This window comes from Rhinolophus sinicus, linkage group LG07 (genome assembly GCF_036562045.2).
Source record: "Rhinolophus sinicus isolate RSC01 linkage group LG07, ASM3656204v1, whole genome shotgun sequence".
Taxonomy (NCBI): Eukaryota; Metazoa; Chordata; class Mammalia; order Chiroptera; family Rhinolophidae; genus Rhinolophus; species Rhinolophus sinicus.
This window is the reverse complement of record NC_133757.1, coordinates 82,856,993-82,882,541: the sequence shown is the minus strand read 5'-3', so window position 1 is coordinate 82,882,541 and position 25,549 is coordinate 82,856,993. Positions and strand designations below refer to the sequence as shown.

The 25,549-nt window shown below is 40.1% G+C and overlaps 1 protein-coding gene across 1 annotated transcript; it reads left to right on the top strand.

Annotated features, from left to right (window-relative positions):
- Window positions 1–3,337: 3,337 nt before the first annotated feature.
- LOC109454376 (uncharacterized) lies at window positions 3,338–24,870 on the top strand. The gene is given in 6 exon segments (XM_074338121.1): window positions 3,338–3,465; window positions 20,689–20,815; window positions 21,019–21,079; window positions 21,492–21,779; window positions 21,781–22,165; window positions 22,167–24,870. Coding segments are annotated over 6 exon segments (1,629 nt in total). The 5' UTR covers window positions 3,338–3,462; the 3' UTR covers window positions 22,932–24,870.
- Window positions 24,871–25,549: the final 679 nt, after the last annotated feature.

The window sequence follows — 25,549 nt, the reverse complement described above, 5'->3', positions numbered from 1 at the left end:
AATGTGTCATTCAGTCATCATGAATAAGACATTGACCTCCTTTTTGAAATTTGACCCTTAATTAGCTTTAGATATCTGCTCACCTGGCCTGGCCCAGAATGGGTAAAAAAAGTTAGGAAAGTTCACACTTGTCCCTTTTTGTGTCCATGGGTAGGAGGGTCAAACCTTGAAAACCCTCAGCCTCCACACCTATGCACATTAAAGGCCAACCCATCCACCTTTGCACAATCCATATGAACCAGCTTATCCTTGCCCTACTCTCCTTTGAAAGTACATTTGAGTAATAAACATTTTCATTCAATTGATGACTGTGGCAGCATTAGTCTTGATATCCAATCCCATTTTATTCAGGGTGTTAATACTACTCCCAAAGAGACAATGATGTAACAGGAGTTGAACTATGGAAAATGTCTTCAGGGTAGGTTTTGTGTTGGGCTCAACCTATTAATAGCCAATGTTGTGGCAGGACCAGCCCTTGTGGTTCTTGTTGATTGCAAGGTGCCCTTCAAAAATAACCATCAGGAAACATAGAAAAGATGGGATTTATTACTTATAATACCTGGAAATTACACAACATGCCTGGGGCCAGAGAGAGAGAGAGAGAGAAGGAGGGAGAGAGAGAGAGATCGAATGCTCATGGGTCTGGGGTTCTGCTTTTATTGGGGTTGAGGGTGGGGGGTCTAGTGTTTGTGAGCTCTCTCTTTATTGATGAATTTAAAACACAAGAACAGGATTTTAAAGCATAGGAAGAATAAAACACACAAGTTGTCCAAATGCTCAGTTATTGAAATCAAACAAGATTTCTAAAACCAGGAGCCTCAGTGAGGGGAGGTAGTCTGGCTCTGAGCTAGTCCAGTGTCTGGCAGTGTGTTTATTGAGATAACTGTGTTTGAAGTGGATGCCTCTTTGAAATGGATGCCTTGGCAATCAAACCTTAAGTCAGATACTCGTATTACAACAAAGAAAAAAACATACCCAAATGTCAGGCCTTACACTACTGGGTGACAAACAAATACTCAGGGTAGGGAATTTTTACATCATGAGGAAAAGAAATCCAAATGCAGAGATCCCAGTATGATAATGTTTCTAGATTCATTGGTCACAAAAGAAAAACTTTGAAACCACCCACGTGGACTCTAGAAGTAGAGTCAAGTGAACATAGTATCGTCTCACATGGGAAAAACAGAGAACAGAAGTGAATGTAAAGAGCTCTGAGTGATCATTCACATCTTCAGAACAGAAAAAACAAAAAGCTGAACAACCTGAAAAACAACGCCTCTTCTTAGATCCTTGAGACATTTCAGATCACATGGCAAAGCAATACTCCCAAAATGAGAGACAGGTGACTATAGAGAATAACCGTTTTCCTTGGAGGGGAAAAACCTGGAGCCAGAAACTTCTAAACCCATAAACTGTTAATGATTAATTTTCTGGAGATACAGATTAGACCAGCTGGATAGTTAGAAGCTTTAGGGGGTACAGTCTTAGGGAACACTACAAAATTCATGAATTTTTTTCTACAGGAATTCAAGTAGGTTCTCACCATGAAACTGGGAAAGAAAATGCCTCATGCTTTAGGCAGGAAACTAGCAAAAACATGTTGATACACACATAAAGCATTTTGCTCTCTGTAAGAGAACATCCATCAAAGAAAACAATTTTGCCAAAAACCTGATCTGATTGTGGAAAGAGCTGTCAGACAACTCCCAGACTCTTTAGGTTTCCCCTCTGACAAAAAAAGGAGGAATCAATGTTCAGAACCTCTTCTGAAGTTCATAGTTCAGGGATTCCATCCAGAAAACACGACAGGTTTAATCATAACGTAAGAACATTTTCCCACCCAAATACCTGACCACCATGTCACCAGGGCTCCAGTATAAAAACAGCTGATTAAAACAGAGAGCTGTTAGATCTAGTCTCTACTTAGGAGTTTCTAGGGAAACCCAAACACATAAGGGGAGAAATATACAAGGGCACTTGCATGCAGTACAAGGAGTAGAAAAAGAGAGGTTTATAGCAATAAACTTCTATGTTAAGGAAGATAGGGAATTAACAACCTAAAGTCACCCCTCAAAGAACTAGAAAGAGAACAAACTAAACCCAAAGGACAAAATGAACACTTTGAAAACTAAAAAACATGGTCAAAGGAAATTCAGAAATATATAAATGAGAAAGTAGCCATACCCCTTGTAATTTTAATGCCCCTAGTATTTGGGGCACCTGGAATTAAATAATTTAATTAAAAATTATTATTATTGGGGAATATTGGGGAACAGTAGTTTTTCCAGGATGTCAAGTCGTTCCTTTCAATTTAGTTGGGGGTTGGGGGGGGCACGTGGCTCAGCTCCAAGTCTGTTTTCAATCTAGTTGTGGAGGGTGCTGCTCACTGGTCTATGTGGGAATCGAACCCCACAACATTGTTAAGAGCTCACACTCTAACCTAGCTATCCGGCTGCCCTCATTTAATTCTTAGTTAGGCTTTTGTTCACAAGTTAAACACTTTTCTTGCTCAACTCTTTCTGTTTTCACAGTATAATTTTGTGTTGCTGATGTGCTGTTTGTCAAGCAGGAGATAACTTATGAGTTTGTTTTGCAGAAGGAGGGAACATCTCCAAAGGAGCTGTGACCAGCTGCTGGAGACCCCCTTTTTCCAGTGTGCGTGGCCTGGGCCACCCTCAAGTTCTGTACTTGCTCCATTTGGAAACTGAATCAGGAATTCCCTGTGCACACCTGTGCCCATGTGGTAAGAAAGAGCTGGGCAAAAATACTGTTTCCCCGAAAATAAGACCTAGGTGGACAATCTGCTCTAATGCGTCTTTTGGAGCAAAAATTAATATAAGACCCGGTCTTATTTTACTATAAGACCGGGTCTTATAATATATAATATAATATAATATAATATAATATAATATAATATAATATAATATAATATAATATAATATAATATAAATATAATACCCAGTCTTATTTTACTATAAGACCAGGTATAATATATAATATAATATACCAGGTCTTATATGAAATTTTGCTCCAAAAGACACATTAGAGCTGATCGTCCGGCTAGGTCTTATTTTCGGGGAAACATGGTAATAGAGGCAGCCCCCGGCCAGGAAATAGTTCTGTTTAAACGCAAATAAATGTGCCAGGCTGAGTCAGGTTCCTGCCTTCCAGCCCTGGCTGGTTCCGAAGAGCCAAGACTCCTCTCACCCCCTGTCACTCAGGCACACGGAGGCGGGTCTTGTGCACTGTCCAATCAGGGACGCTTCTCCTGGAGGTGGGTGGGGCACCGCAAAGCTCCCCCGTGCACTTCTAACTCATACCTCGGTTAAGTTGGGGAGTAGTGTGCTGTTAACGGTCCCTGGTGGCTCTGCGGCAGCCTTTGTCGCACCCTTTGTTACGCTGTGATCTACACTGGTCTTGGGGATCACAGGAAGGACTGAAGGAGACTCAGGGAACCTAGAGATGGTGAGTGTGCGGGGTGGTGCGGAGGCGGGGATAAGGGGCTGGTTCCAAACGGCTGGAACCGGCGGTGTCGGGACCGGCCTCTCGGTGGTCACATCCGGAGTCTGTGGACCCGAGTCCGCTGGTGGTTCCGTGGGGACCTCAGTCCCCTCCTGCTCGCAGCGTGGGGGCTGAGCCAGCTGCCGGCACCCGGGCGTCCTGACCCGTCGCTGCCCGCCAGCGACTTCGGGTAGCTCTGCGCCCACAGCCCTGCGTCTCCCCAGATTGTGCAGTGACTACTGGGAGGGTCATCAGGGGACAATCGTGACTCAGTAACTGGGGGTTCGTGCGTAGGAGGAGTTGTGGTCTGTAGGGCCGTCAGCCCCTCCTTTCTCATGAGACCCGTTTTCTCCTGAGTTTTCCAAATTTGGGGGAACAGACTCTCAAATCCTTGACCCTGTGTGGGGACAGAGCCAGGAGTGCAGTTTCCAGGCTCTCGGCCTCACATGGAAAGGTACTGACTCAGGTAGTAAATAGCCATCAACTGTGATTGGATGGCCATCAGCTGTGGCTAGTTGGCTGTCAGCTGTAACCCGTGAGCCATTGGCCACTAATATAACTGCTGTGGCTACGCTAGCAGCAAATGGGGGCTAGCAAGAAGATGGTGGTTGGCAAGCGTGGATTGAGGATTGCGGCTAGCAAGGTGGGTGGGTTGGCAAAGAGAGAAGAGGACAGCAGGTTGTGGATCCTGTGGCTCCTGCTTCCTGTGTCTCCAACCCAGCCACCAGCGTGACTATAGTGTTATGACTCCCCTATCTATGGCTCCGTGGGTGTTCCTTTTTGGCTTCACCATGTCCTGCGGTCTTATGTGGGGAGCGGGACCAGAGACTCCACATGACACCCTGCATGACACCCTATCCCCCCAGCTTAGCTCTCCTCCAGACTGGCAATAAGTTTCTAAATTTCCAGATCCCTCCTGAATTCTTAAAGCCAACTTGCCTTCAGTGATTCATAGCGTCATTATCAACTGTTTGTCCTGAGTGCATTTCAAACAGACCTGATATTTTAACTGTCATTTTTGCCCCGAGCCATGGGTGGCTCATTTTTTTTGTTTTTTTTGTTTGTTTTGTTTTATTAAATTTATTGGGGTGACAATTGTTAGTAAAATTACATAGATTTCAGGTGTACAATTCTGTATTACATCATCTATAAATCCCATTGTGTGTTCATCACCCAGAGTCAGTTCTCCTTCCATCACCATATATTTGATCCCCCTTACCTTCATCTCCACCCCCACCCCCACCCCCTTACCCTCTGGTAACCACTAAACTATTGTCTGTGTCTATGAGTTTCTGTTTCTCATTTGTTTGTCTTGTTCTTTTGTTGTTTTTGGTTTATATACCACATATCAGTGAAATCACATGGTTCTCTGCTTTTTCTGTCTGACTTATTTCGCTCAGCATTACACTCTCAAGATCCATCCATGTTGTCACAAATGTTCCTATATCATCTTTTCTTACCGCCTAATAGTATTCCATTGTGTATATATACCACAACTTCTTTATCCATTCATCTATCGAAGGACATTTTGGTTGTTTCCATGTCTTGGCCACCGTAAACAAAGCTGCAATGAACATTGGAGCACACGTGTCTTTATCTCTAAATGTTTTCAGATTTTTTGGGTAGATACCCAGGAGAGGGATTGCTGGGTCATATGGCAATTCTATTCGTAATTTTTTGAGGAACCTGGGTGGCTCATTTTTAAAGATTATATTTGTGTGTATTTTACAGGAGAGAAATCAGAAAATACCCACCTGGAACTACTTTGCATGAAAATCCCCTTCCTCTCCCACAGGACCTGCCCTGGGCACAGATGTCCTATGGGAAGTCCTTTGGGTGGAGGCTCCACTTGGGAAACTTTCCTGGGTGATCTCTCCTGTCAGCACTGCCACTCCTTGCGCTTGTCACCTTGAAAAGATTTACTCACTTTTTTAAGTCTCCGTTTTTCAGTAAGGGTAAAATGTATTTGGTTGATAGAGCTTCAAAAACAGTGTTTCCAAACAGGCAAGAAAAAGATGAATTTCAGGAAAAAACAAAATTCCAGTATTACCCACTCATTTGCTAACAATCATGGTTTCACTATTTTCTTCCCCTCAGCGTGTATAGTGAGTTTCTGAGGTCTGTTCTTTACTTTTGGGTGTTTTCAAATAAAATTCCAGGGCTTAGACTTGTAGACCAGAAGTGTTCAAGTATGATTAATTATTTAAAACCAACCTTTTGCCATGCAAATAAATTTGACTGAAATCTTTTTTTCTGAAAGGAATAGATACTTGAGGTTTTCTTGAGCTAGCAAAGTGCCTTACAATTTTTTCCCTCTTTTTCCACTTGAAGGCTGGATTTAAGTGATTTTGCTGGATTGTTCAAACACGGATTTTGTGGTATTTAAAATACCAGTTGTCTAGAGCAACTACACTGGGACACACAGGCCTGTGGTCAGTGACTCAGGCTAAAGCCCCTTGACCTGCAAAGGGAAGTACTTGAAGGCCCAGTGGTTCTTCCTGGGGAGCCTCCCCTGCAGGTGTCCTTCCTGCTCACATTCAGCGTGGAGGGGCCTTTACCCTGAGAGAAGCTGCAGCCCTGGAGAGCTGGGGGTGCAGGTACATTTGTTTTTTTGGGGAGGGGGTGATGTCCTTTCTGAGGTGGCTTCTTAGGCTTAGACATTTTTAGACCTTATTTTTGAGTTTTGCATCCACAGTGTAGGTGCACTCATAGTACAATTCATGAACTTTGAGGAAGTCTGTGAAGATCGCGTGTTGTGTCTCGTGGACAAAAGGTTTATGAATTGGGGAATTCATGTGGGTCAGAACTTAAACTGGATCAGGCTGTGAGTTTCCTCACTGAGAATGGAAGCCTGGGGGAGGGAGTGCTTCCATGCTTACAGGAGGGGGTGTGTGTGGAGCTCCCAGAATCCATTACTGGAGCTGCTTGTGTGTCCCTCCCTCCTTCCCCAGGGACTGACCCATTCCAGGGGTTCTGTCTCAATCGGAGGTGTCTAGACCCCAAGTTTGTGGATGTGTTTAATTTTCTGAATGTGGGTTTTTCTTCTTAACTGTGGGTTAGCAGGCTGCTTATCTGTTTTGATTACAATATTAGTGTTTCTTTTCATTGGATTTCTTTCTCCGTTGACTATTTCAGCTCCTTGATTTTAGTGTCCATTAGCACCTGGGCTTTTAATATGTAAGTTGATTGAGAGATAAGATATAAGGCAAGAAAATTGTGAAAATAAATACTATTTTTTTCATTAGGCAAGAAAACCTGAAGATGTGAGATGGGTGTATTTAAGTTCTTGGGTGCTTTTTCCATTTTTAGTTCATGATTGTTTGTGCCTCTCCTTAGACTACTTTGACATTTAAGAGGCTATATTATTCCTAATTTATTTGAATGGATGTGAGGAAAAAGCAGTTGAACTTCTACTTTTATTGATATGAGGAAAACATCTCAAAGCTTATGTAAATCTTTGTAATTCCTAGTCCTTTGCAGGGCTTCCTTGCAAACCCCTAGTGCACTAATAAGCAACTAATTTCTAAAAATATCTCCAGTGTGATATACTGTATAGTGGAGGGACAAACTATTATATACCTTGTCATTTTAGTTAGAAAGAGTAAATATTTTATTGTCTGGTTTTATATTCGTTAATGTCTAAAGGATTAAATCTTGGAGCGGTTTCCTATTTAGAAAATTTAAAATTAATTTTAAAGAGCAAAGGTGAATTAAAAACATTAAGCATAGGAAAATGTGGTGTATATAAATTTCTCTTATTTTAAATAAATTGTAAATAGAAGGTTAAAAATATTCCTAACAAGACTCTGCCCACATATTCTGCTCCACTCCTGTGCTCTTACTCTGTCCACCCTCAAATAACCAGGTTTGAACACTTGTTCCTCATCCTATTAGTGTTTCTTTATATAAACACAAGCCATTGCAAATGCCTGTTTTTCTTACCAATGTTTGTTCTTGTAATGAATGTTCAGGCTTCACATATTTGATGTTTCACTCCTGACACTAAGCCCCACCCCTCCCATTCCCCCTCCTGTTTCTTACCTGTCAGGCTGATGAGAAGCCTGGAGGCTCCTGCACTGGGAGCTGCTGCTCGCTGGGGAGCCCTCCTGTGAGCTGTGCTGCCCTGCGCTGTATTGTGGACCCACCCAGCCTGGGGTCTGTATGCAGAGGTCTCTGAGTGGGTAATTTTTTGTCCTTTGGGAGCAGGAGTATGGGAATGGGGCCCTCCTTACAGTGGTCCTGGGTAAATGTCTTGGGTTGAAATCTACTTAACTGTGTGTTCAGAGTGAAGGTGTGACTGAATCTGGGGTCCTGCCAACATAAGAGGGCATCTTAGGGGAAGTATGAGGATGATTGTACCCTGTGAATGAGGTGAGCCCATCAGATGCTCACTCCTTAAAGAGCAATTTTTTCAGAGTGGGCTGAGTACACCCCGCCCCCATACCAGAGGGCTCACTGGGACCCTTAATTAACTGCTACTGCTGCTCCTGTCTCTATTGCAACAAAGATCCTGACCCTCTGAGTGATGGGGGACAGCACCCATAACCTCACAGCAAAGGGATTAGTTTAAACCTCTTTAAGCCCAGTGTATTTAAACTCAATTATTAAGCAACCAGTGTTCATGGAGGAGGCTTGTTACCCTCATGGCAGTGATGTGAGGCCGTCTAGAGGAATACATTTTATGAATACCAAGGTGGACAGGAACTTCTCCCAGCAAAAGTATATCCAGTGACCTTATATGTAAAATGGGAAGGACAGCAGGAGGGAGAGAAGAGACAAAAGGTACTAAAACAAGGGTTCATAATTTGACCCAATTGCAAATCCAAAATATACTAAAAGAATTTACATAACAAGAGCAAAGGTCCCTGCTTGGCTTTTGATCCTCTGCAACATAGGTTGGAATTAATACTAATATCTGTCATGCACTAATTCATAAAACTTCATATAATTAATCAAATTAGGTGTCAACTTAGAGATATACCTGGGGATTCCACTAAATTTAAGCAATTTACCTCGTCATAGGGGAATTTTTTAATACAACACAGAGGATAAATAGGTCTATTTCACCTTCACCAGCAGAACTCTCACCTTGCCTAAATTCCTCATTGTCATATCACCCATTGTCCTAAAGTATCTATTGGTGAGCTGGAAAGCTCTGAACTCATTCATAAATTTAAATTAAGTCTTCACTATTTCCAAATTGGCTTGACAAAATGACTAGTTTTGATCCCTTCTTAATCATCCTGTTAGTATTTCTTTATGTAAAAAGAAGCCATTGCAGATGAGTATTTTTCGTACCCATGTTTATTGGCGATGTGTGGTCAGGTTCCACAGATCTTACCCCACCCCCAGTATAATTATTAATATGGCCCAGTGTAAATTAAGCAGGACCCTGAATAATGAGAACTCCTAAAAGAAACCTATTTAGGAAGAAGTGACTATTCCCAATGTCTCTTTTAGCAGCCTTATTTGGTCTGTCCTTGAACTTAGAAAGAATGAATGTTACCTTACAGTGGATTGCAGCAAATATAGCCCTATTCCCAGTCCCCAACATTAAGGAAATTACTGCCTCCGTCCTCTCAGCAACTGATATACATTCTGCTCTCATAGATTTGGCCAAGTCTGGTCTGCTCAGTGCCTATGTCAGCAGCCTCTCAGCTGCAGTTGGCCTTCACCTCTGAAGTGACATGACATGCCTTTACCTCATTCCCCTCAGGGAACCTCAGTAGCCTTGCCATCCCAGAGTGTCTGCAGGCAGGTTCTGAACTGCATTCAGTTTCCTCCAGGAGCACAGGTATGACATGACACTAATGACGTCCTCCTTGGACGACATTTGTTTCACATTCATTCACAACATACAAATAGTGAAAAAAGGAGCTCACAAAGAAGTGGATGGGCCATTGATCCCCACATAATGTGTGGTTGTAATACCTTGGTTCAGTTTCTGAAAGTTCTTTCAGAGGGCTGCTCCTTCCTGACCCTCAACAGCCCCTCTCAGCACCGGCAGCACCTGCTAGATTATTTTGGTGTTGGGAGGCAACATAGTTCTTTGTCGCAAATTTTACTTGAGCTCATTGATGCTGTTACTGGCAAGTTGGCGCATCTTGAGGGCACCTTTACGAGAGAAAGCTCTAGACTTTTTAAATTGCCGTAAAACAGGCACTCCTGTTAGTGACTTTGGAGTCTCCTTCCCATTGAGGCTTCAGTGACCTTCTCTCATGCCTCCTGGAGTTACCCATGATGGCCCTGAGTTGTCCATAGGCTTCTGATACAAAAACCTGCACTAGGCCCCACTCTATATGCCATTTGTGCTTTTATCATCGTGTACTGGGACCTCCTGAACACAGAGGCTCTCATCAACACTGAGCATGTGACCCTCTGCTGAGATGACTGTTATGCCTTTGGCCTGGGGAAAGGCACCCACCAGGTTAGGACTCCTGCGCATACATCCATGTGACAGATGGAGCCAAATCTTGGCCCTCTGGCTTATGCCACCTGTAGGAGGGTGGCACCTTCTCTGTTTAGCCCACTGAAAAATGCTGTGGTGTTGGAGGAGGTCATCACTCCCCAGACAGAGTTCCCTGGGGTTCACTGAATGCACAGCGTGGGCAGCGCAGGCTTTCAGGAGGACAGAGCACATTCGTTCATGATGGAGCTCCGTGGAGAGTTGCTGCTCTTCATCCCTGAACTGGGACGTTTCTGATGAAGGACCAAGCCCAAGGGCCACAGCTCACCCAGCATCAGGCAGTTGTTGTGCTGCTGGCCCGCAATTGTCCCCACCTGCATATGTTCACAGGCTCTTGGTCTAAGAGTTGCCACTTTGTGGTAAAAGAACTCTGGGAATCTCTTGACTCAGATCCCCAGAATATAAATGTAGGTGACACTTGTCTATCCATTACTAAGTCTACATACCAGGACTCAAACCAGGACAAGCCTCATCCACTTGGAGTTCCAGACACTGACAGTGACCATAGCGCTTCTCAGAATATAGATGGCACGCTCTCCAACACGGCGTTCCATGGACGTTTCTCCTCCTTCCTGCTCTCAGGCTCCTAGAGCACCAGGCTGGCTTATTGACGTAAGGTCAGATCGGGTGAATGACACATGGCCTGTTTCACCCATCAGTCAGTTATCGGGGTGAATTGTAATGAGATTGTATTCTGTAGATTTCAGTTGTTTTTAGAGCAATGTTAGGTTTACTGAAAAATTATTTGGAGAGTACAAAATTCCCACCTGACCCCTGTGTTTCAACACAGTTTGCACTATTTTTCACATCTTGCATGACTGTGGTATATTTGTTAACAATTACTGAGCCAATATTGTTGCATTAAAGTGCACAGTTAACATTGGCGTTGACATTTGTGTTATAGGATCTGTGGGTTTGGGCGGATGTTTAATGACATGTATCCCTTCCTTCTGTGTTTTGAAGTTTCACTTCCCTAAAAATACCTTATTCCCCACCTGTTGTTTCATCCCTTCTTCCATCCTCAAATCCTTTACGGAGATCTTTTCATTGGCTCGTAGTTTTCTTTTCCACAATGTCCTATTCTTAGAATCAGGTTACAGTGGAAGTCCTGTTAGATTAGCATCTTTCACTTAGCAAAGTACTTTTAAGGTTCCTCAGTGTGTTTTTATGCTTTGATACCTCATTTCTGAATAGTATTTCATCGTATATATTTACCACTAATTGATTATCTACTCGGCTCTTGAACGACATCTAGCTTAATTCTAAATCTTGCCAAATATGAATAAAGTCCCTACAAACGTTCACGTGTAGGCTTTCTTGACAGAAAATTCCTGTCTCTAATGCTCAATTGCATTCCCACCAGCAATGAATGAGGATTACCTGTAGCTTCACATCTCCACTGTATCTGCTGTTCTAAGTGTTGTGAATTTTCAGCATCTGATTAAGTTGTTAGGTTTCAGAGACCCTGATTTATAGATAAAGCCTGGAAGAAATAGATTTCTGCAAGAAATATAGATAATGTCTATGTAGATATAGAAATATAGATAAATAGATAATGTCTGCAAGAAAACAACAAAATATCTGTTGGCCTGTACCTGCAGACAGAGCCATGTTTGCGATAACAGAAAAGACAAAACACAGCTGCTGGCCTGCAGGCAATCAACATTTTCTGTTAAAAAATGCCATCCTGTCAGCACCACCCCTTTATAACCCCCCTCACCCAGTCGCTCGGGGCTGCAGTGTCCTTTTGGCTCAGATGGTCCAGCTTCCTCTTACAATAAAATTTTCTTTACTTGCCTGACTCTGTGTATTCCTTTACTGGCCAACCTATCATAAGTATGTAGTGATATCTATCTCTGTTTTATTTGTAATACCACAGTGACGTGGTGAGCATGTTTTCATATTGCTTATTTACCCTCTGTATTTTTTGTTGGTGAGTTGTCTGTTCAGGTCTTTTGCCCATTTTTATTTAAATATTTGTCTTACTGCTGAGCTTTAAGAGTTTTTGGGTGTTTGGAATAGTAGTCACTTATTAGTAAGTGTTTTACAAAAGGTTTTAATCTCATAGGCTGTGACTGTTTATTCCCTTTTAATTCCCTTAACCCTTTTACAGAGCATGTTTTCACTTTAATGAAGTAAAACATTTTTCCTTTATGGATTCTTTTTGGTATCTTATCTAAAAACTCATTATTAAATACAAAGTCACCTATATTTTCTTGTATGTTATTTTCTAGGAGTTTTTCACTTTTACATTTAGATCCATGATCTGTTTTGAGTTAATTTTTGTAAAAAGATCAAGGTCTGTACGTGTTTGTATATGGATATCCATTATGTTCAGCACTATTTATTTACAAGCCTTTATTTTCCTTTACTCCTTTGTCAACTATCAGTTCACTATATTTGTGTGGTTCTATGGGAAAACAATTGACTAGTGTGTCCTTCAATTTTGCTATATTCCTATTAATTTCAGGCGTTATCTCTGTTGTGGGTTCTTTCAGATGTTTTCCATAAATAGTCATGTCATATGGAACAAAGATAGTTTTATGTCTTGCTTCTGTGTACCATTTATTTTCTATTCTTTTCTTATTACATGGCTAGGGCTTCCACTACAATGTTGAATGTTATCGGTGAGAGGAAATCTCCTTGCCCTATTCCGAATCTTACCAGAAAAGCATCTAGTTTCTCACCATGAAGTATGATGTTAGCTACAGGTGTCATGTAGCTGTTTTTTCTCAAGAATAGATAGATCCCCTCTATTACTGGTTTGTTATTATAAATGGATGTTGGATTTTATCAAATCCTTTTTCATGTTCCTTTCCCCCTCTTATTAATTCTGATATTAGTATTTTTTGTCTTCTCTCTTTTCTGTTATCTTGACACTAAACAGTTATTAGTTTTATTAAATTAATTTTTTTCTAAGGACCAGCTTTTGGGTTTTGAAAACAAGAAGAGTGCCTTTTTTTTTTTTTTCCTTTTTAAAACTAAATATTTTACTCCACTCTCTCTTTGCTTGCATGGTTTCGGAAAAGAAGTATGATTTAATTCTAACATTTTTTCTCTGTAAGGTGTGCTTTGCCCTCTGCCTTTTTAAAAGTCTCTTTGTTTCTCATTTTTCTCTAGTTTGAATATGATATACTTGGTGAGCATTTTTGTTTTTTTTCATGTTTGGTGTCCTCTGAGCTTCTTCTACAATTTGCCATCTGTGATTAATTTTTGGAGAATCTCAGTGATTATGACTTCAGTTCTTTCTTTCTTTTCCTTTGGGTATTCTTATCATGTGTATTTCAACCTTCTGTCACTGCTCTACAGTCCTTGGACATTGTGTTCTGTCTTGTTCTTTTTGTCTTTGCATCAGTCTCTGGTGAAATAGACTGTTTTCAGACAGGCCTTATTAAGAACAGAAAACTTGGGGCATATTTTAAAATGTCATTTTTATTTTTTCTTTTCCAGTTTTTTTTTTATTAGTTTCAGGTGCACAAAACAATTTAATAGTTAGACATTTATCATTTATCATTTATACCCCTCACACAGTGTCAACCCTCCTACCCCCATCCACTGTCCCTTTGACATTGCACACAGCCATTACATTTCCACTGTATCTATTCCTAATGCTGTACTCCACTTCTTGTAAATATATATATAATATATATATATATATATATATATATATATATATATATATATATATATAATATATATGTATATAAAATTGTAGTTGACATTCATTATTGTTCAGCTTCAGGTGTACAGTGCAGTGATCAGGCATCTACATCTTCCCTGAGGTGGTGTCCCTAACGAGACAAGTGTCCATCAGATATCCTATAAAATCTTTACAACATTATTGATTACATTCCCCAGATTAACTTTCGTAACCCTGTGGAAATCTTGTGGTTATTGACTGCTTTCTAATCCCCTCACCTTCCCCCATCCCCACCCCTCCTCCCATCTAGCAACCCTCAGTTTTTCCTCTGTGTCTCTGAGACTGTTTCTGATTAGTTCATTCATCTATTCTTTTCTTTAGATTCCACATATAAGTGAGATCACATGGTATTTGTCTTTCTCTGTCTGACGTATTTCACTTAACATAATGTTCTCTAGGTCCATCCATGTTGTGGCAAATGGTAAGATTTATTTCTTCTATCTGGGGTCTTTTATGGTTCCATGTAAATTTTAGGATTATATGTTCTATTTCTGTGAAAGATGTCATTGGTAGTTTGATGGGAATTGCGTTGAATATGTATATTGCCTTGGGCAGTATGGACATTTTAACTATATTAATTCTTCCTATCCATGAACATGGTGTGTGTTTCCATCTATTTGTATCTTCTTTAATTTCTCTCTTCAGTGTCTTATAATTTTCTGAGTACAGATCTTTTACTTCTTTGGTTAAATTTATTCCCAGGTATTTTATAGTCTTTGAAGCAATTGTAAATGGGATTGTTTTCTTAATTTCTCCTTCTGATGTTTTATTGTTGGTATATACAAATGCAACTGATTTCAGAATATTAATTTTGTATCCTGCTACTTTACTAAATTCATTTATCAGCTCTAATAGTTTCTTGGTGGAGTCTTTAGGGTTCTCTATATATAGTATCATGTCATCTGCATATAATGACAATTTTACTTCCTTCTTACCAATTTTGATGCATTTTATTTCTTTTTCTTGTCTGATTGCTGTGGCTAGAACTTCTAGCACTATGTTGAATAGAAGTGGAGAAAGTGGGCAACCTTGCCTTGTTCCTGATCTTAACGGGAATGGTTTTAGCTTTTCCCCTTTGAGTATGATGTTAGCTGATGTTAGTTTATCGTATATGGCCTTTATTATGTTGAGATATCCCTCTATTCCCACTTTCATAAGGGTTTTTATCAAAAATGGCTGCTGGATTTTGTCAGATGCTTTTTCTGCATCTATTGATATGATCATGTGATTTTTATTTTTCATTTTGTTAATGTGGTGTATCACATTAATTGATTTGCGGATGTTGAACCACCCTTACATACCAGGAATGAATCCCACTTGGTCATGGTGTATGATCTTTTTAATGTATTGCTGAATTCTGTTCGCTAATATTTTGTTGAGGATTTTTGCATCTATGTTCATTAGAGATATCGGCCTGTTGTTTCTTTTTTGTAGTGTCTTTCTCTGATTTTGTGATCAGGGTGATAGTGGCCTCATAAAAAGTGTTTGGGAACCTTCCCTCCTTCTGGATTTTTTGGAAAAGCTTGAGGAGAATAGGTGATAATTCTTTTTTGAATGTTTTGTAAAATTCCCCTGTAAAGCCATCTGGTCCAGGGATTTTGTTTGTTGGGAGATTGTTGATTACTGATTCAATTTCCTTGGGGTAATCAGTGTATTCAGGTTTTCTGTTTCTTCTTGAGTTAGCCTTGGAAGGTTGTATGCTTCTAGAAAATTGTCCATTTCTTCCAGATTGTCAAATTTGTTGGCATATAGTTGCTCATAGTAATTTCTTAAATTTTTTTGTATTTCTGTGGTGTCCATTGTCACTTCTCTTTGATTTCTGGTTGTATTAATTTGGGTTCTCTCTTTTTTTTGAAGAGTCTGGCTAAAGGTTTGTCGATTTTGTTTATCTTCTCTAAAAACTAACTCTTGGATTCATTGATCTTTTGTATTGTTTTTCTGGTTTCTATTTCATTTATTTCCACTCTGATCTTTATTATCTCCTTCTTTGTACTCCCTTTGGGCTTATTTTGCTGTTCTTTTTCCAGATCCCTTAAGTGTGAAGATAAACTGTTGATTAGTGATTTTTCTTGTTTCTTTAGGTAGGCCTGCAATGCTATGAATTTCCCTCTTAGGACTGCTCTCGCTGCATCCCATAGATTTTGGGTTGTTGTGTTTTCATTTTCGTTTGTCTCGAGATACCTTTTGATTTTTTCCTTGATCTCATAGTTGACCCATTCATTATTTAGTAACATGTTATTCAGCCTCCATGAATTGGTGTGTCTTCCAGTTTTTTTCCTGTAGTTCATTTCTAATTTCATAGCACTGTGGTCAGAGAAGACAGTTGGTATGGTTTCAATTTTCTTGAACTTATCAAGACTTGTTTTGTGGCCTAATATGTGGTCAATCTTGGAAAATGTTCCATGTGCGCTTGAGAAGAACGTGTATTCCGCAGCTTTGGGGTGAAATGCTCTGAAAATATCGATTAAATCCAAGTGGTCCAATGTGTCATTTAAGGCCATTGTTTCCATATAGATTTTCTGTTTGGAAGATCTGTCCCTTGTTGTAAGAGGTGTGTTGAAGGCCCCTATTATGATAATGTTACTGTAGATCTCTGTCTTTATGTCAGCCAATATCTGTTTTATATATTTAGGTGCTCCTATGTTGGGTGCATAGATGTTTACTAGGGTTATGTCCTCCTGTTGGATCAATCCCTTTATTATTATATAATGCCCATCTGTGTCATTTAAGATATTCTTCATTTTAAAGTCTGTTTTGTCAGATATAAGTATCACAACTCCAGCTTTTTTCTCATTTCCATTTGCATGAAATATCTTACTCCAACCCTTCACTTTCAGCCTGTGTGTGTGTCTTTTGATCTGAGGTGAGTCTCTTGTATACAGGATATACAAGGGTCTTGCTATCTTATCCACTCAGCCACCCTATGTCTTTTGATTGCAGCATCTAATCCATTTACATTTAAAGTGATTATTGATAGGTACATAGTTATTGCCATTTTTTAAATGTGTAGTTAGATTGTTTTCATATTTCTTCTGTTTACAGAAGCCCTTTTAAAATTTCCTGCAATGCTGGCTTGGTGCTAATAAATTCCTTTAGCTTATTCTTTTCTGGGAAGCTCTGTATCTCTCCTTCAATTTTAAATGATAGCCTTGCGGGATAAAGCAATCTAGGTTGTAGGCCTTTGTTTTGCATCACTTTGAGTATCTCCTCCCACTCCCTCCTGGCCTGCAATGTTTCTGTAGAAAAGTCATTTGATAGTCTTATGGGAGTTCCCTTGTATGTAACCTGCTGTCTTTCTCTTGCTGCTTTTAGGATTCTCTCTTTGTCTTTAACCTTTGCCATTTTAATTAGAATATGTCTTGGTGTGGACCTGTTTGGGTTTATTCTGGTTGGAACTCTCTGCACTTCCTGGGCTTGTATGTCGGTTTCCTTCACCAGGTTAGGGAAGTTTTCAGAAATTATTACTTCAAATATGTTCTCAATCCCTTGCCTCCTCTCTTCACCTTCTGGTATTCCTATGATGCACATGCTGTTGCGCTTGATGTTATCCCAGAGGTCTCTTAAACCATTTTCTCTGTGTGATCTCTGCTAACTTGTCTTCTAAGTCGCTGATTCTATCCTCTGCTTCATGTAACCTGCTGGTAATTCCTTCAAGTGTGTTCTTTATTTCAGTTATTGTATTCTTTAGTTCTAACTGGTTGTTCACTATGATTTCTCTATCCTTCTTTATGTCGTCACTAAGCTCTTTAAACATTCTTATCATCAGTGTTCTGAACTCTGTCTCTGATAGGTTGGTTACCTCTATTTCATTTGGTTCCAATTCTGGAAGTTTCTTCTGTTCTTTTATTTGGGACATGTTTCTTTGTTTCCCCATTCTGTCTGAGTCTCTGTGTTTGCTTTGATGTATTAGGTAGATCCCTTTGGGTTCTTAGTTTTTGCTGGGTTATCTTATGTGGTATGTGTCCTTTATATTTGACTTGCACCACTTCCTTTTCTCCTCTGCATGTGCTCCAAAGGTGACTCTTGTGTTGTGTATATTGTCCTGTTAAAGTTGATTTTTAATTGCTTTTAGCTTGTGAGTAAGTGGGATTGACTCCTAGGCTGACTAGTTGTGAGACTTGGCTCTGCCCACAGCAGGATGTTCTGCTGTGTGAGGGTTGACCGCTTAAATGAGACTTGGCCTCTATGGGCTCTTGTGCCTGTAGCGAATTCCCTCTGGGTGTGTCACTTGTAGGTCAAACGCGGTAGTACTCTGGTTTGGTCTGGAGTTGGTCTCTGGGTGTGTTGAATCTTATGCCTCTTGAGCTGGGCCGTGGTGTAGGGCAACTTCACAACAAAGCAAATCACCAAGCACAACAACAACAACAAAGAAGAAACCAAATACATTCACATGTAAAAACAACCGATAACCCACACTCAACACAGGCAAAAATATCAAAGATATAAAAACAAAATAAAACAAAAAAAGCAGCGCTAGTCTTGGCTTAAGCCTACCAAGTAATCTCCAGGTTGTCCTCTGCTGTACCAAAGAGTCTTCTGCGTATTGTGCAGGCAGAGCCGGTCACCTGGTGCCCAGAGTGACCTTGGGACTGCAGATTTGGATGAGTGGGTCTAAGAGGTCTGTATGGTAGTTTGTACAAAGTCAGTGCAGTTTCTGCACTTGCCTGCATATATGTGCACTGAGAGTGACACAATCAGCCTGGTGCCCAGTTCTCCTGAGTCTTAGGGAACTTCTTCCGTGTGTGTGTGTGTGTGTGTGTGTGTGTGTGTGGCGGGCGGGAGATATCTGAGCTGCTGAAAGCCCAGAGCTGCGTCTGCCACCTACTGCTGATCCCTGGGAGTGTCTCAGCAGTTGTAATTGCCCTGCCCTAGGCAGACCAGAAAGGTGGGGGCTGGGGATGGAGGAGTCTTCACTCTCCCAGCCAAGTAGTATCACACTCTTACGAGCCTCTTCCCTGGGTCAGAGCTGCTGGGTCTTCCCAGATCCTGAGCACTATGGCTCCTCTGTAATCTGACATTACTGCTCATGGAAGGGCAGGAGTAGGATTGGGAGAGTGGGGGGAGGGGCCCAGGTATGGCGTTTACGTCCTTTGTCTGACCCAGGGCCCAGCTGGAGGTCTTAGCTGAGGTTACTGCCTCAAATGCTGGATATGCTGCTCTCTCGGTGGGAGAGATCAGCTGTGGGTTGCAGGGAAAGAGCCCACCTCCTGGCTTTTGTGGTCTCTGTTCTGTCCTGGGACCCCCTGTGTCTCCGTCTCCACTCCTCTCCCTTCCCTCTTTCCCTGCTCTCCCAATTTGTCCACCTTCAAGTAACCCTCATACTAGTCTCTTAGCTGTTCTGTGTGAGGAGCAGAGAGTCCTTTGATGGGTTATAGATGTTCAATTTGTGGTAAGCTCCGGAGGAGAACTCAAGAAGTCCACCTCGCTGCCACCATTCCTATGACATCACTCTTGTTTTCTAGTTTTGAAGAGAGTCATTTGCCTATGACCTCAGTGTTCTTATGGGTCTAAGAAGAGTTGTTTCTTTCAGGTTTTCTTGCTCTCTCTTTTTTTTCCCTGATGAGGTTGGGAATGATGGCTTCCAAGTTTCTTAAATACCAGACCAGAAACTGAATTCTCTGCCCCAGTTATTGATGATTGATAGATAATAGCTTTACCGTTCCATCCCTCCTCATTCCTCTATCATCCACATCTATACAAAGTAATGAGAGTGCCTTGGTGCCCCTTCCTTTGGTGGTGGTGAAAGATTCAGTCCTCGTAAGATCCTGCTCTCGTGTGTGAGCCCTCACTCTAACCCACCCCTAATCTCAATTTTACAAAAAGTCCCCACATCTTTCCATACTTTCTTGAGCCATTTCATGACTGCTGGAGAGGCCTGCCTTGCTTTCCTCAATTATGGGAGTAATAGACCCTTCATACACTATTAGTCGTGTGCGGTGTCATCAGTTAAGGGATTGATATGCTGAGAGGTCACGATATCATGCTCCATTATTCCACAGAGGAGCTTGGGAATTTGAGAAATTGGGAATGCAGACTCAGGTGGCTGGTGGGGAAACAATTTCTCCTACAAATATGAATATGGAGATTTTATGTTCTTTTGGAGGAAAGCACTGCTGAGTCCTTCATATGTTATACTCATAGGCAAATTCACCATTGTGATTTTCAGTGAACGCAATTGCAATCAGAAACTTTAAACTGTTCCTCAAGGTCACCATGTCACAGGGCACAGTGTTTTTGTGCCATAAAGAGCTCTTCTGGCAAATGTGTCACTATGTGTGCCCAAAATTGGCTCTAAGCAGCCCTGAGGCATATGAGCATAGGGATTTTGTGGTCTGTTTTCACTCCTTCTTCCTAGTGTCTGAACTGTGTGTTTTAGTTAACTTTCTAGCCCATCAAAGTAGAGAAAGGAAAAGCAGTCCATGATACATATTATACAAGTTAAAAGCTATACTTCCTACAAGAATTCTGCCTACTGCATCTGACTACTTCCAAAGGCCTGGAGTACTTCAGGGACAATATAGCCAGCTGGATCTTATTAAAAGTTGGATTTCCACAGCCTTCCTGAACTCTTATGTGTGGTGATCAGAATGGAGGAAAAAGCATTTAGTTCTTCACTCTGTTTTTACTGATTAGTACATGTAGATTTGACCCTCTGCCTCATCGAGGGCTGACAATGGTGGGTAATAAGTAGATGAGAGTTTTTCTTACAAAATATTGATGCTATTAAAATAGTTGTTTCATTTGTATAACATTTCAGTCATTTTCCAACATGCTGTGGACCCTGCCATTGGGAGATTTAATGTGATCACCGTAAAAGTGTGTAAGCAATTTCCATGTGTTCATGATGCTGTTAATGTATGAGGAAGTAAGTGTGGAATAGGGAGTAAATTTCGGATGATCAGTTACAGAATAAATGTTTGGACACATCAGAATTATACGTGATCTTCATAAAAATAAAGTATCGATATCCCCTATTGTCAGTCTTACACATCCTACTGTACACATATGTTGGGTGTTTTAGGACTCAGTGGCCTTTGAGGATGTGGCCGTGACCTTCACCCTGGAGGAATGGGTCTTACTGGATTTTTCACAGAAGACACTCTACAGAGATCTGATGCGAGAAACCTTTAGGAACCTGGCCTCAGTAGGTAAGGATGACAAGTTACCTACACTTCGTCAATTAGAAGACAAGTGTTTCTTGCTCATCAACATTTTTCTAAGAATTAGATAGTGGAAAGGTAGAACATTGGTAAGTAAACTAGGTATGACAATGGCTAAAATTCTGCCTAGAATCTAATCCATTTCTCTCTAATGTTTTTTTGTTTTGTTTTGTTTTTAATCTTTATTTTAGGGGGAAAATCGGATGATCATGACATTGATGATCAGTACAAAAACAAAGGGAGAAAACTAAAGTAAGTCACACTCATAATAAAAAGTAGTGGCTCATGTAAGAATCCTTTTGTTATTAAATTTTAAGAGAAGGAAACAAAACCATAACCTTTGTTTCAAATTTAGTTATACTTAGAAAATTTTTACCAAAAATACTTTCTTATGTGTGACATTAGATGATTAATGTCAAAATAGTATTTTCAAAATCACTCATTTCAAAATAGTATCAATAAATTTTACATATGAATATTACTGTTTTGATGATAGCAAGGATGAAGTCCTCTTGCAAAGCATTCCTTATATTCAACTTTAAACAATTCAAAGCAGAAAATGTACAGTTTTGATATAAATTATAAAAAGGTAGTTTAAATACTCTACAATTAATATGAAATTGTTAATGAAATCATTAATACTGTACTTCTCATTTTTTTACAGAAGTCATAGGGTAGAGAGACTCTATGAAAGTAAAGAGGGTAATCAGTATGGAGAACACTTCAGCCTTATTTCCAATATGAATCTGAAAGAAACCACTGGAATAAAAGTACACGAATCTAGTGCATGTGGAAGCATCTTCATGCATCATTCATTCCTTAATAGATACATCCCTGGGCACAAACCATACGAGTATCACAAATACAAAGAGAAGCCATATAAATGTAAGAAATGTGATAAAGCTTTCAGTTATCTCCAATTTTTTGATGAAAGAAATCACAATGGAGAGAAAAACTAAATGTAAGGAATGTGGAAAAGCCTACACAGATTGCAGTTCCTTAGAAACACATGGAAGAACTCACACAGGAGAGAAATGGTATGAATGTAAGCAATGTGGTAAAGCCTATCGTCATCCTGGTTCTCATAAAAAACATGAAAGAACTCACACTAGGGAGAAGCATTATGCATGTAAGGAATGTGGGAAAGTCTTTGGTGATCGCTCAAGCTTTCGCATACACATGATCAATCACACTGGAGAAGGACCTTATAAATGTAAGGAATGTAAGAAAGCATTCATTTCTCCCAGTTCTATTCAAAGACATGAAAGAACTCACACTGGAGAGAAACCCTATGAATGCAAGGAATGTGGGAGAGCCTTTTCTCGTCACTATGCCTTAAAAAATACACATGAGACTACACACCGGAGAGAAACCCTATGAATGTCAACAATGTGGCAAAGCCTATAGATGTTATGATTCCCTCCGAAATAATAAATTAACTCATATCGGAGAGAAACCCTATGAATGCCAGGAATGTGGGAAAGCCCTCTCCTGCAAGCAAACCTTAAAAGTACACATGAGACTGCACACTGGAGAGAAACCCTATGAATGTAAACAATGTGGTAAAGCCTATAGATATAAGTATACTTTTCAAACACATGAAAGAACTCACACAGGAGAGACACAGTATGAACGTAAGCAATGTGGTAAAGCGTTCAGTTGCCCCAGTTCTCGTCAAAAACATGAAAGAACTCACACTGGGGAGAAATTTTATGAATGTAAAGAATGTGGGAAAGCCTTTAGTTATCTGTCATGTCTTCAAGTATACGTGATCAGTCACACTGGAGATGGTCCGTATAAATGTAAGGAATGTGGGAAAGTGTTTATTTCTCCCAGTTCATTTCGGATACATGAAAGGACTCACACGGGAGAGAAACCCTATGAATGTAAAGACTGTGGGAAAGCCCTCTCCTATAAGCAAACCTTAAAAGTACACATGAGACGACACACTGGAGAGAAACCCTATGAATGTCAACAATGTGGTAAAGTCTTCAGATGTTATGGTTCCCTCCACAATCATAAAAGAACTCATACTGGAGAAAAACCCTATAAATGCCAGGAATGTGGGAAAGCCTTCTTCCATAAACAGGTTAAAAAGACATGAGACTGCACACTGGAGAGAGACTGTGAATGTAAACAATGTGGTAAAGCCTTCAGGTTTTACTTTTCCCTCCAAAAACATGAAAGAAGTCATGAGAGAAACCCTATGAATATAAGCAGGGTGGTAAAGCCTATAGAGCTTACAATTGCTTAGAAACAAGAATTCATACATGAGGGAAGCCCTATGAATGTAAGATTTGGAGAAACTTCAGATACTAGTTTTTGAAGACATGAAAGAAATTGCAGGAGAGAAACCCTATGAATGTAAGCAATGTCGTAGAGCTTTCATTTCTCATCTAGGTTTTTAAATACACAAAACTCAACACTGGAGGAAATTCTATGAATGCAAACATTGTGGTAAAGCCTTTATTTGTCACACAACCACTTGAAGATGCAAGAGTGCACACTGGAGAGACATCATATAATGTAAAGAACGTGGAAAGACTTTAAATATCCCAGTTCCTGCCAAAGACATGAAAGGACTCACTGGGTAAAACATGAATGTAAACTGTGTGGGAAAGAGTTCAGTTGGCTCACAGCCTTACGTGTGAACTCCCACCAAAGAGAAATATAAAGAACATGAGAAAACTTGATAGAAATTAACCCATTTGTAATGTTCCAGACAACTTTCAGCATGAAGTGGTTGTTAGTAAAGTTGTAAATGTATTGCTTTTATCAAGTTTTTATTTTAAAGTACATAATTGGAATGTGGATTTCTACTGATTACTTTCAGAAATGAATATTGAGGTGAGAAAATTCTGTAAGTACCTAAATTCAACAATAGTACCTAAGATTGATAGGTTAGTGCTTTTTCCTTAAAACAGTTAATATTTTTTCTATTTTGTAGCTTGTTTGAAGGGCATTTCTAAAATGCAATTGTTTTATAATGTTTTATTTGTTTTGTGTTAAGGAACCATTGAAATTTAACAGAGTGGTATTTTCCTACTGGCCTTGTGACAGTTCTTGGACAGCCATAGTTCATTATATATGTACTACTTTTCTTACTGACAAAGCTCCTTTTTTAGATGACAGGTATAAGTGCCTCTTTCCGTTTTCCATATGTGTAAACAATTGTAATACTTTGTATGACAAATTAATGAAAAACCATATTTTCATGTAAATTAACTATTTTTATATTTGGGCCTTTGCTTTTTCTTTGCTGACTGTTATTTCCTGAACAGACATTGATTTAAGAAGAGGGAGCTGCGACAGGGTAACAAAATCTAGAGCTGGAGATAGTCCCCTGTGGGTAATGTTAGGAACTAGATTTTCCAGAATCCATGCCTTTTGTGGTCCATGTTAGAATTCATTAATAGCCTCACTTGCATGAGATTTGGAAGGCAAAAACAAAGAAGACATTAGTCAGATTTAGGAGCCACAATGGGGGGTGGGGAAGCAGATACACAGGAGCTTTGAAACATCAGCTTCTAGCCCATTGTCCTGAGTCTTTGCACTTACAGTCAAAACTGCCCTTAAAACCACCAGCAACTGCTTAATACCCATTTTTGAGAAGTGTAGATTTCCTCTGATGTCTTCAGAACTGCCACATAAAAGACCCATCAGTGTGGATTTTTCTGTCAGCCGTCTTGTGTCCACCAGGAAGCTAAATCAGACTTTTGTGCTTGGGAGTATTGTCTGATTCCCCTCTTCTCTAGATTGTATCGATATGAGGTCTAATTTTTACAGGAAACACCTATGCTGTTAACAGTGCTGGTGAGTATGTTTTCTTGATTCACCAACACCTCTACAATGCTGCCGTCAGAAAGAATGGCATGGGAGTTTGTTTCTCTGCTGCATTTGTACACTGGCTGCCTTGACCTGGGCCTTCCATGCGAGAAAAATCACCCTCATGTCAGGAAAACTGGGGGTGTTTCCTGTTACTTGTAGCTGCATGCATTTCTTCAATGTTTTCATTTATGTTTGATGATGTGTGATTAAAAGTATGTGCATTTTTTTGGTTAAAGGAATGCCTCTGTTGTTTCATAGAAATATTTTATTAGCTTTTTAAGTCAAATGCTAACAAGTATTACACACATGCACCACTTAATGATGGGTATATGTTCTGAGAAATACATTGTAGGTGATTTCATCCTTGTGCAAACAGTGTGGTTACACAAACCTAGATGATATGGCCTACTACACACCTGTGTATAGCTTACTACCCCCGAACCTACATGGTGTAGCCTATTGCTCCTAGGCTACAAACATGTTACTGTACTGAATACTGTAGGCAATAATAACTGGTAAATATCTGTGTACGTGATACACCTTATTGGGCACTTACCGTGAATGGAGCTTGCGGGACTGGAAGGTGCTCTGGGTGAGTTGGTGAATGAGTGAAGCCCGAGAACATACTGTACACTACTCTTGGCTACAAACGCTGGACACTTAGGCTCCACTAAATTTAAAAATATTTTTTCAGTAAGTTATTTTTGAAAATTCAAAAATAAAAATTGACCTTTTTACTTCGTAAACTTTAATGTTCTTAACTTTTTACTCTTGTAATAACACTTAGCTTAAAACACAAACACATTGCATAGTTCTACAGAAATATTTTCTTTATATCTTTATAAGCTTTTTTCTATTTTGTTAAAAAGTAAACACATCTTAGCCCAGGCCTTC